Source organism: Notechis scutatus, chromosome 3, assembly GCF_049901735.1.
Source record: "Notechis scutatus isolate UNSWTSFEM ecotype Mainland chromosome 3, rNotScu1.2, whole genome shotgun sequence".
NCBI lineage: Eukaryota > Metazoa > Chordata > Lepidosauria > Squamata > Elapidae > Notechis > Notechis scutatus.
In genome coordinates this window covers 123,031,994-123,044,782 of record NC_142011.1, presented here as the reverse complement: position 1 = coordinate 123,044,782, position 12,789 = coordinate 123,031,994, and the positions used below count along the sequence as shown (strand labels likewise).

Below are 12,789 nucleotides of genomic sequence, written 5' to 3'. Positions count from 1 at the left end.
TTCTTTCTTTGTCAAACTCATATGCTGCTGCTTAAAAAAAAGAAAATCTGGCACAAGTCATTGAATGTCTTCCTGTTTTCAGATTTCATCGAGGAATGTGCAAAGAGCTCCCCAGTGGATTATTTTTGGTACAGGGAGACCTTAAACATTACCAGTTCTATTGATGATCCTGGAAATGTACAATGGTGGCTTTTGCTCTGCTTGATTTGTGCCTGGGCAGTGCTGTACGTGTGCACAATCAGAGGGATTGAAACAACAGGAAAGGTACCTCAATCTTTTTTTGCTTAGAGGGGAAAATGCTCTTTATATTTGTGATTCTTTCTGTTGCAAATTATTCCAGGACATCCTCTTTGAGAAAAACCCCATCAAAAAGTCCCTTCACAGCCATTTTCTTGCAGCTTGAGTTTAGAAATTGGAAAACAGCCTAGTTTCGATGGTGGGTGGGAGAGCAATTATTGGAGAGAAAATAAGTAGGAACGGTAAGATGTTCTTCTTGCTGCCAGCCAGATCTCCACTACACATTTTCCCAGTCTCAGCATTCCCTGACCACATAATGTCCAGTTCTGCTTTTAATAAAGATCTGAATATCATAGCATGGGAGCTTCAAACTGTAGAGAAATCGTAGATAATGCAGTGTCAGTTTTGCATACGATGTTACTTCAGAAAAAAAGTCATTTTTGAGGGAGTTGTTTCTATGTCCTACCTTCCATGGTAACATCTAGATAAGTGGGAGGGAAGAAGTTGCTGCTAGCCATGATTCCTTTCTTATATGACCTTATTTACATGGTTCTTGTTTTACATGGTTTCAGCAAGATGTGAGCCAAATTAGGGAAAGTAGCCTCCCCCCTGCAGAAGTATATTTTATCAATCTGCACTTTGAGAATGACCTGGTTTAAGGACAACCCAGAGTTAAGAACAGAGCTTACTGTAGTAAAAGTAGTGTTAAATACACAACGATTCAAGTTAAATACACAACAGTTCAAGTTCATTACACTTGAACTTGATAATAGTGCATAGATATTTATACACTATTTATACACTATTATGCAATGGTACTGTTCCAGCTTACATACAAATTTGACTTAAGGATAGACCTTGAAATCAGAACTCATTCTTAAACTGGAGACTATCTATAATATGCATGAAATACATTTCTCACTGAAATATGAAACATATTTTCCACATATTTCCATGTATTTTCTTCACTTCAAATGTTGAAATATAAAATTTGCAAACAGTCCATGCTTTCAGATTTAATAGGTGTTCTGCCTTAAATGGAGATACGTACCTTGCCCATAATTGGCCTCTAGTATTGTTTATAGTATTATTGAAGCATTCCATAATACAAATCTGTCCTCAACTCAATTTTATGAAGAAGATCAGATTGCAAGATAGTGGCTCATAGTGACCTAAGTGACATATATTTCATGTCATAAATTGTTATAAACTAAAGCCAGTATCTAAAATATTAAACTGAAATAGCAAAGGAAAACAATTCAGCCAAATGATCGAGAGAATTATTCTGAAATTGTCAAGCAAGTAACCAATTCAAAACCATTCCAACATCTCTAAAAACAGGCCTAAGTATTTAAAGTTCATCGAGATAGAATCATGAGAAGACTGTCAGGATTCCGATAGATGCCCTAATTAATTCATGAGCCTCGAGCCAATAGCTTTATGAGTTGACAAATGGTAGTTCTAGAGCTATTGTGATCTCCCTTGAAAAGACTATGTCTCTTGTATCTTGCAACCTGAAATTATTGGTAGGCCTGTGAACAGTATTTTGTGATGTAGATGTCACAATTCTCAGTTGTACATATTCTTCCTCAGGCAGTATATGTGACTTCAACCCTTCCATATGTTGTCCTGACCATTTTCCTGATCCGTGGCTTGACTCTGAAAGGAGCTACCAATGGTATTGTCTTTCTGTTTACACCAAATGTAAGTATTAATTACTTTCGTATTTCAAGAAAATTAAAAATGTTATTTTCTTAACATCAAAAGAGCTGTGATAATTCCAATTCTAATACAATTTGCACTGGTTTTTTTTTAACTATTATTCGTCCTTTAAATAAGAGAAATATTGTAGGTCAATGTTCCCTGGCTTAATGTATTATTGGGACATTTGCACATTGAAGGAACATCTTTCCTCCCTTACAAAGACAAGCTTCATCTGTGCAGCTTTTGCTTTGGCAAACTTCAGGCAATTTTTATAAAAAGGCAGTTCAGAATTGGAATTGGAATGCTTTTTCAGCTGACCTAAGAAAACTAATGAATGGAACGCGATTAATTATTTTGTGATGCTAAGCCCAGCCTGTCTTTCTGAGTCAAGTTGCACAGAAATTAGAAAAAATAAATGTACACAAAGATGAAGTTACTTTGATCCCTGCAAGAAATCCTATACACATAATTCATACAATTTATTAGGTTTTTTCTAAGTTCTAATAGGAAATAGCCATTTGTTGGAATGTGGATGCTGTTATTATTTTATTCTCTCCCTCCCTCCCCCTCTGTCTCACACACACGAGGGTTGTTCAAAGTGCCAGCATTTAACACTGCCAAAACTTACATTTCAATAGTAAGTCAGAGGAATGTTTAAAAAGGGTACGCTGGTGTTTTTTTTCAGATCGTATAAATCTTTCGCCTTTTTAAAAAGGGTTGACAGCAAACTGTCTCCCTGGGGTTTCTTGTTTTCATTCCTACCTTAGCTCCATCCCTCTGTAAAACAATCTTTCAATGTTACCTCTTCAAGTGATCCTTTAATGACCAGATAAATTCCTGCAAACCTCAGGAATTATTTAATTGTGGCCCATCCCATCAAACTGTGTCTATTTGCTACACATGCATATTAAATCAAGAAATAGAATATGTTTCCAGGAAAGTATTTGCGCAGAAATGAAATTATTGGTAAGGTCTGGCACTTGGGGTTCCTAAGAATGTCTGTATAAACCCAAGAAAGGTGACGGCTTAGTAGAAATAAATACAACTTGCATGTAATTAGTTCAAATCTTGCCATATCTAGCTTTTAAAAAAGGGAGGAGAATTAAAGACCTAGGAAAGGTCCTTGTCTCTATCCCTGGAGGACCACATTGACAGAAATGGGTGGGAATGGCCAATACGTTAATTTTTAAAAGGAAAGTTTATATTGGCAAACTTTGGCTTAAGCAACTGAGTTTACCGACGCCAAAATACTTTCTTTTGCCCGTCTGTCCAAACTCTGCTGCTTATCCAATATCTACAAGTGATAAATAGATTGGTACCCAACTATCATCTGTTTCTTGATTTTTGGCCATGTTCTAGATAGAATAAGATAGTCCCAATGGTGCAGTGGAGGGCGAGAGATTCCCCTTCCACAAATCCTTGTAAATGAATACATTGCATGCTCAAAGGCACCATTTCTATACAATGTACTTTTCTCTACAGATGTCCTGTGGCTTAAGTTTTAAAACCTTTTTTCTCCTTCTTCCTCAGGTGACCGAATTGGCTAACCCCGTCACCTGGCTAGATGCTGGAGCCCAAGTGTTCTATTCTTTTTCTCTTGCCTTTGGTGGGCTCATCTCATTCTCTAGTTATAATTCAGTTCAGTAAGTTACTAACCCTTTTCATGCAAATGGGAAGAATTCAGAGAGCTTTTCTTTCTTTCTGCCTTTCTTTCATGACTATTCCAAGGGGTGTGTGTCACACCTGCCCTTGAGTTTAATCCCAAATTCATATGACATTTTATTTTATTTATTTATTTATTTATTTATTTGATTTGCCAATTGTTTACAAGATAATAAGTATAAGTGTATACATAGTTGTGCATACATGAAATGGGTACATATAAGAAAAATAAAAGAAGAATAAGAGAAACAATAGGACAGGGACGGTAGGCACGTTGGTGCGCTTATGCACGCCCCCTACAGGCCTCTTAGGAAAGGGGTGAGGTCAATAGTAGACAGTCTAAGGTTAAAGTTTTTGGGGTTTGGGGAAGAAACTACAGAGTCGGGTAGAGTATTCCAGACATTGACCACTCTATTGCTGAAGTCGTATTTCCTGCAATCAAGTTTGGTGCGGTTAACTTTGAGTTTGTATCTATTGTCTGCTCTTGTGTTGTTATGGTTGAAGCTGAAGTATTCATTGACAGGTAGGACATTGCAATGTATGATTTTATATACCATGCTTAAATCAGACCGAAGACGGCGTAATTCAAGGTTTTCTAGTTCTAGAATTTCAAGTCTGGTGGCATAAGGTATTCTACAACGAGTAGAGGAGTGGAGAACTCTTCTTGTGAAATATTTCTGGACTTTCTCAATTGTGCTAATATCAGATATGTAATGTGGGTTCCAGACTGATGAACTGTATTCGAGTATTGGTCTAGCAAATGTTTTGTATGCTCTGGTTAGTAGTGTGATATTACCAGAGAAAAGCTACGTAGGATTAGGTTAACAACTCTTAATGCCTTTTTGGCTATGTAGTTGCAGTGGGCTCTAGCACTTAGATCATTAGAGGTGAGTATTCCAAGGTCCTTTACAGAGCTTGGGTCATCAACAAGATCTTGACTATTCAGCTTGTATTTTATTTTCTGATTTTTTTGCCAATATGTAAGACAGAGCATTTATTTGTTGAGATTTGAAGTTGCCATTTGTTTGACCATTCTGATACATAGTCAAGATCTTTTTGTAGGGTAGCAGTATTGTCTGTGGTATTGAACAGCTTTACATCATCAGCGAAAAGAACGCAATTGCTCTTAATATGATCACAGAGGTCATTTATGTAGAGTATGAAGAGAGTTGGTCCTAGAACACTGCCTTGGGGACACCACTATTGACAGGTACAGAATTTGATAGGACGCTCCCAATTTTGACCATTTGTTGTCTGTTTGCCAGGAATGCTTCTATCCAGTTATTCAGTTGTCCAGAGATACCATAGGATTTTATTTTTAGGAGTAGTTTGTCGTGTACCACTGAATCGAAGGCTTTACAGAAGTCTATGTAGATTGCGTCTATTGCTTTGCCCTGGTCGAGTTGTGTCGTCCATATGTTTTTGCAGTGTAAGAGTTGCAGATTACAGGATAGTTTTTTTCTGAAACCAAATTGTTTATTGGAGAGTAGGTTGTTTGTCTCTAAGTGGAGGATGATGGATTGGTTAATAATTGATTCCATGACTTTACAGGTGACACAGCATAAGGAGATTGGTCTGTAATTTTCAACTAGGCTTGGGTCTCCCTTTTTGAAGATGGGGATGACTGTGGCTTGTGACCATAGGTTAGGCAAGGAGCTGGTCCTGAAAGATTTTTCAAAGATTATGCTTAGAGGTTTGGCTGTGGCAGTGGATAGCTTTTTTAAGAAGTAGGCACATATTCCATCCGGTCCAATAGATAGAGATGGTTTTAGATTGCGTAGTGCTTTTTCAACATTGTCTTCTGTAAAATTGATATGTATTAGATCATTGTTGTTATCTGTGGTACGGCTAGGAAATACTGGGCATGATCCATTGCTGTTTACAAATACTGAGCCGAAGAATGTGTTAAAGAGGTTGGCTTTAATGGTGTCATCGTTGCAGTCTTTACCATCAGGTCCTATCAAGGGTGGGATGGACCTTGAGTCTTTTAGTTTGTTGTTTACAAAATTGTAAAAAGCACGGGTGGAATTGGTGCTTAGAAGGTTTTCCTCTTGACATCTTCTTGACCCAGCCGTCAGCTTTGTATAAACTTTTTTCTATTTTTTTTCTTAGCTTTAAAAAAAATAGTTCTTACTCTAGTAAAGGGATCCGCTTATCAATTCCTTCAATAGACCAGCTCTGCTGGTTGGCTTGGAGCTCCAAAGAAGGAGCTTCATGTTGGAGGTGGCTTATAGATGAATATCAGATCTCACCTCCCCCCCTGCTCATCCTATTCCCTCCCTCCTCATCTTTTAAGTCGTATTTTGTATTTTACATTTTGTGTCTTAAAGTTTTGAATCATTCTAGTTATACAGTTTTATTTTTTAATATTGTAGGTTGTCCAGAGTTACACTGTGGTAAGATGGGTGGCCAATAAATTATAGATAGATAGATGATAGATAGATAGATAGATAGATAGATAGATAGATAGATAGATAGATAGATAGATAGACAGACAGAGATGTATACTAACACCTGGATACTATTATGAAAAGTCAGCTGCCTTCCTTGTTTTTGTTTATAGCAATAATTGTGAAAGGGATGCTGTGATCATTTCTATGATAAATGGCTTCACATCCATTTATGCAGCTACAGTCATATATTCAATCATTGGATTCAGAGCAACAGAAAGATATGATGATTGCTATAGCAGGTAAGTTGTGCTTACTTCCTAGTTAGTATATTACTGCTGATTGAAAGAGGGTTATTATTAGTCTAATATTACCACCAACTACAGCAACAACTAACAGTACATGTGGTGCGGAATGGATGGTGAAATTGGGGAGGGCTGTCCCTAGCAGTGGGTATCAAAACTTTATGAATATTGTTCATATTTATTGATAGATTAGACCAAATGGAAACTTTTACCCTCAATCTTGCTCAATGTCGTAAGAGAAATGGCAACTGCAACTATTTGTTTCATTGTGACCCAGATTATAACACTGAAATTTTTTTGGCCTATTTCCTTTGATCTTTTGAAGAAATATCCTCACTTTGATGAATGCGTTTGATTTGCCCGATGGTAACATAACCGAGAACAATTTTCTGGAGATGCAAGCTTGGTGTAACACAACAAATCCAGAAATCTTTTCAACCCTGAAGTTTGAAACCTGTGACTTGGATGCATTTCTAAGTGATGTAAGCTGATAATATAGGGCTATATATTATCAGTATATATAGGGATAAATGTATAACGATGTATATTTGCTAGGTTAGAATGATAGGAAGCATTAATGTCACTTAAAATTACATTTTTAAAAATTGATAGAATGTATGAGGAATTTGGGGTTTTTAAACATAATTTATTGATTATTTTTTAATCTACTTATGCTTAGAATTTTCAGATGTATTATGTTTTCTATGAATTATGTTTCATTTTTTTCCATCTCTTTCTTACTCACCAATTTAGCAATAGATATTTAAATGTTGCCCCTGTAAACTGTGCATTTTTCATGGTTAATGCTAATCTAGATAATGCAGACCATGATCCAAATGGGCCTTGGGTAGAAAGAAAGGATTTAGGTCAAAATAATAAACAAAGCAAACTGGTTTTTCATTTTAGCCAACCTTTGTAAATGGGGATTAGACTTGAATTAACAAAGATTAATAGCGATTTCCATCGACTGCTCAGCTGTGTAAAAAAGATGGAATATTTTTATGCAAAGAAGAACATAGGAAGAACCATGCTGGTGTAGAATGATTACATCTCATATTTTTATTTATACATTCAAGACAAGACTCCACTGCCAAACCATTTATAGCCTAAATAGAACAATGGGAAAGCTAGGGAGGAAAAGAGCTAAGCTAATAAAATAATGAACTAGACAAAACAATTAGGATGATAATGTTGTTTGTTTGTTTTAACTATTTACAATCCCCTTTGCATCCAGAGGAAAAAAATTATATAGATTTAAATATGGACTAATTTAATATAGATTTGTCAGATAAATATATTTGAAAACGAGTACTGCAGTAGCCTAATGTATTATATAACTTTTTTCTCTAATTTGAAATCCTATGTAGGGAGTAGAAGGAACTGGTTTAGCATTTATTGTCTTCACTGAAGCCATCACCAAAATGCCCATTTCTCCACTTTGGTCAATCCTCTTCTTTATCATGCTGTTCTGCTTGGGTTTATCATCTATGTTTGGGAATATGGAAGGTGTGCTGGTACCCCTGCAAGATCTCAGAGTTATACCTAAAAAATGGCCTAAAGAAGTTATTACAGGTAAGTTGAAAATGGTTATATAACCGGGAACGGAGTTGATCGTTTGCCCTGGTTGCAACCCGGATAGATTGCAGGTCTATGGACATTTTTAAAGAGATATGAAGTTTAGCTTCAGTATGAATAATTAATCAAGATTTTAAAGATAAGATGGTAATTGCACAGTCAGTTTGCTACTTGCTCAAAAACTTAATTCTTAAGCAGTAGATTGAGAAAAGAGAAATCAAATACATAGCTGCTGAATGCCACTGATGGATGATGAGTTCACTTTTGCATATTAACTCTTTTGAGCTGGATCTTTCTGACTGATGAGGTAAATTCAGAAAGCAACACTCTTTCAATTTGATGACTATTCCTTGGTTTTGTGCCTGCTCCTAGGGACAACGTGATGGGTTTGAAGAACAACCTAGACTAGGAAATAATGTAGCTCAGCACTGATTAAAAGGACTTGTTCTATGTACCTATCCCCTTGCTTGAAACGTGGAATGAAATTCATATATTGATAAAATGTCATAATCCTTCTGCTTTTTTGTTTATTTGTTTACAGCCCTGATTTGTTTGGGATCTTTCTTGATTGCCATTATTTTTGTGCTGAGATCTGGTAACTATTGGTTGGCTCTTTTTGATAGCTTTGCTGGATCCATTCCCTTGTTGATAATAGCATTTTGTGAGATGTTTTCAGTTGTCTACATATATGGGATAGACAGGTAAGTTATAGCCCCCCAAAAGGTATAAACCATCTTTTTATTAGGCAATCAATAATTGGGAACTTTCATGATAAGCTTAAGCAAATCACTTTTTCCCATCCTTAAAAAAGAGAAAATCAGTAATTTAAAAATATAAGAGAATGTATGTGCATTACTTTTAACCTTAAAAATAAATAAATATGGACCTCTATTTATTCTAGGCAAATTTTAAAAAAACAAAACAAACCTCCAGAAACTACCAGTGTACATTGGACTGTTTAATGTGGGGTTTTATTTATAACCTTTATGCTTAGGGTTAAATTTCCATACATGGCATTTAGTTTCAGAATAGTAGTAACCCCACCTATCCCTTTAAGTTTCCTTTTAATTAGGACCTGGATATATCTGTTATCAACTCTGAAAATTTCTTAACCCAAGAGATTAGGAAGGTTTTCAATTTCTTAAAAAGAGCTGAGAGCTACCCTCGACTAAGGGCTGAACATACAGATACAGCATTAAATTTTGCTACAGTCACTGAGCATCATCTGAATGTGGTTGAAAACCACTGCACTTTGTGTGACGTGAGCAGGTTCTCAGACTCAAAATTTTCCTTTCTCTTTTAATTACCAGATTTAATGATGACATTAAGTTCATGATTGGGCACAAACCCAATATTTTTTGGCAAGCCACCTGGAGGGTTATCAGCCCCATCATCATGTTAATTATCTTCTTTTTTTACTTTGTGGTGAAAGTGAGTGAAAATTTAGAATACATCACCTGGGACCCCAGTTATGTAAGTATATGTGTACAAGGAAACATGTTCCAAATTGCGTCTTTTCATGTTTTACTATTTGTTGGAGATTTTTGCAAAGAAAAATAAGCAAAAGAAATGTTTATCCCCAGGGAAATAAATTAGCTTTTTTAATGTGACTAATGGCTAGTTTATTGAAGTATGTCTGCACTGCAAGAAAACTCAGTTGTCTTTGTGGGACATCTTAGAATTATTACAGGTATTTTTTAAAAAATGATTGAAGAAATATATGTAACAATAGTTTTGGGAGAATGGAAAAAAAATGGGAGAAAATCTTTGTCTCAATTATAAAAAATGCGACTTGCATGCAAAAGGTCCCAGGTTCAATATCTGGTTTCCTCAATCAAAAGTTTATGGGAAAAGAACCTTTTCTAAAACCTTAGAAATTTGTTGCCAACCAGCAAGACAATAACTGAGCAGAATAGACTGCTGGACAGGTCTCTGCCTGTGGCTGATCCAAACTGAAGAATAATTGAGAACAGTTTGAGAAATTCGGATGTATACTTTTAATAGTGCTGATGGTGAAATTCCAGGTTCTTACTACTCTGCTAGATGTTCTGTAATATGGACATGTCTTTTCAACCAAGGATCAGAAAATTCACAGAAATATATTCTCCATAAAATTGTACTTAGCCAAACTTTGATGTTTGTTTGATATTTCTATTTCTTTCTGTTCATTGTTTGGCAATGGAAAGAGTAATATAATGTTTCATCTATGAAAGAATAAAGTTAATGTAAGACTAATCCATTCTGCTTGGGTAATGATTCAGAGGGGCAAAATATAACTCTTGCAGAGATCACTGAGAAAATACAAGAGTGGAAATGATCATACTCGGTGGATATAAGGAATTCTCTTAAAAGTTAATTTCACGTTAATTTCTGTGCAACTGCTGTTTCCCAGCTCAAGTTGCAATCATCTGTTTAACCTAAAAATAATACTCCTTGCCAAGGAGTATATTGCTTATTCAGTGTTTCTAATGTGAATGTATCTAAGATTCTTACTTCCCTGTCTTGCAATTACTTATCTTTTTCTCTTTCTTGTTATCACAGGAGAACTTCCCAAAATCAAAGTCAGTGAATTATCCTGACTGGATTTATGCCATCATTGTAATCCTCGCAGGAGTCCCTAGCTTGGTTATCCCTGGCTATGCCTTATACAAAGCTATCCGAAATCACTTCAAGGGAGAAGATCCTGTACAGCGAGATTTGGTCAATGCCATATCAGAAATATCAATAAATGGGGAGCTGAAGAATACAGCATAGCTGTCTCCGAAGATTCGGTGTGCAAAGACTTTCAGTGAGAGGTGGTAAAACAGAGATGTCTCCCTGTCTCGATCCGAGTTGTTTCAGAGCCTAAATGGGAACTGATATATTCTCATTCTAACAGCGTTTGCTGCATTAGAAAATGGGTAATACAGATGTCAAGGATGTCGTGTTTCCTCTCCCTCTGAGCCCCACCTTGTAGCACAGATACAAGTTTTATGTTCAAATAATATATTATTAAAGAAATTATACTTGCACAAGAAAGCTATTTATTTATTTTTTACTGTGCCACCCATCTTACAAATTATAGAAACAAGTGAAAAATAGTTAAAATGTGAACAGATTAAAACAAACCAACATTAAACTATTATTAAAAACTGCACTAAAATACACACCAAGAGACTGATGGAATAGTGATGAAGTCTTCTTACAGGATCTTCCAGCAGGACTCCCCAGTCGTGCACCAAATTTGCCTGGGTTAGTGCAACCCCAACCAGAGTTAATGATGATAAACCACTGGATCCAGAGATCCCTGGTAGCCCCAGCCACTCCATCTTGCCTGTGTTCAGCTTAAGACTGTTGTCCCCTATCCAGACATTTTACAGCCTCCAGGCTGTCAGGATTCCGGCAGTTACGCCAATTAAATCATGAGCCTCAAGCCACACTCTCAAAACTAAAGATGATTTATTAGAAGTTAACATTCCGGCATTTGCCTGGGCGTAGTCAACTCTGAGATATGTAATTCACTGTCACCCTTGACCCTGCTTTCCCCTGCAACCCCTCTGGGTGTATCATCCAATAAAACACGTCCATAGCCACGAGTCATCAACTATGCTCTCCAATTAGATTTTTTCACGGCAGAAGCTTCAGCCATCTAATCAGTCTTTGAAGAAAATATGACTGGAATGTACTTTTGATTTCACACTGTTGCCTGCTCTTTGAAACTCCCCCTCTTCTTTCTATTGACAACTATAAAACGTGTATACAAAATGTTTTATGAGTTGACATTCAGCTCCCCTCACTTCTTGAAGGTGACTGTACAGCACACACAAAAACAAATTGATTGCAGATATGGAAGCTTATGCTCACAAAACCCACCCAGGCTTGGTTGAATTTCCTGCATGGAACCTTGCTACAAGGCGATAGGCTTGGACGTTCCTACTCTTTACCCATGATGCCTCTGATAAGGGGTAGCCCTTCCACTTGATTAAATATTGGAGTTGTCTCCTATGCCCCTCGAATCGAAGATTCACTGCACCTCATAATGGGTTTGACCTCCTATGATCATGGGATCTGGGGGCTCACAAGATAGGGGCCTCAGCGTTGATCCAACCACGGGTTTTAATAGGCTACTATGGAATACTGGGTGAATTTTCCCTAACAATCAGGGCAACTTCAATTGCACTGTGACTGGGTTGATGATCTTTACTATGAGGAATGGTCCCATGAACTTTGGCCCCAATTTCTTGCTAGGGAGCCTTAACCTCAGATATTTGATGGAGCGGTAGACCTTCTCCCCAACTGGAATGGTCATTGTGGGGCTCAGTGTTTGTCTGCCTGTCTCTTATAGGTCTGTGCCACTTTTGCCAGTGCTTTTTTGACATTCTCCCAAGTTGCTTTCAGCACTGACATCCAATCGGTCAGGCTGACTGAGGAGGGGGGGTCCCTTGGATACTGAGGCATTGGACGAAGTCCATGCCACTCACTACCTTGAAGGGGGTTAGTCCCGTGCTACTGTGAACAGTATTATTGTACCCAACCTCCGTGAAAGGCAGGAGGTCTGCCCAGTTGGACTGCTGATAATTCATGTAGCACCTCAGATACTGCTCTACCGTGGCATTCAATCTCTCTGACCCCCATTGGTGCTTGGATGAAAGTCCGAGCTAACACCCTGGGACGACACAATAGACTGCAGGAACTCCCTCCAAAATTTGGTCGTGAATTGGACCCCTCTGTCTCAGAAAATCCTCCGTGGTATTCCATGCAGGTGGTAGATGTGCTTCAGGAACAGCGTGGCTAACTGGCAGGCTGAGGGTAGTCCGCTGCAAGGTATGAAATGCACCTGTTTGGAAAATAAGTCTATTACAGTCCAGATCACCGTGTTTCCCGCACTTTTTGGCAACTCCACTATGAAGTCCATTGTAATCTCCTCCCAGGGCCTC

General features: G+C 37.4%; 1 protein-coding gene across 1 annotated transcript in view; it reads left to right on the top strand.

Moving 5' to 3' along the window:
- The window catches only part of LOC113415215 (sodium-dependent neutral amino acid transporter B(0)AT1), a 32,460-nt gene extending 21,582 nt beyond the window's left edge, over positions 1-10,878 (top strand). The window contains exons 6-14 of the mRNA XM_087961122.1: positions 83-264; positions 1,831-1,941; positions 3,472-3,584; positions 6,167-6,295; positions 6,624-6,780; positions 7,666-7,870; positions 8,415-8,574; positions 9,184-9,346; positions 10,415-10,878. Coding sequence (XP_087817248.1) covers positions 83-264; positions 1,831-1,941; positions 3,472-3,584; positions 6,167-6,295; positions 6,624-6,780; positions 7,666-7,870; positions 8,415-8,574; positions 9,184-9,346; positions 10,415-10,627 — 1,433 coding nt within the window. The 3' untranslated portion in view covers positions 10,628-10,878. The remainder of the gene's footprint in view (positions 1-82; positions 265-1,830; positions 1,942-3,471; positions 3,585-6,166; positions 6,296-6,623; positions 6,781-7,665; positions 7,871-8,414; positions 8,575-9,183; positions 9,347-10,414) is intronic.
- The last annotated feature ends 1,911 nt before the right edge of the window (positions 10,879-12,789 follow it).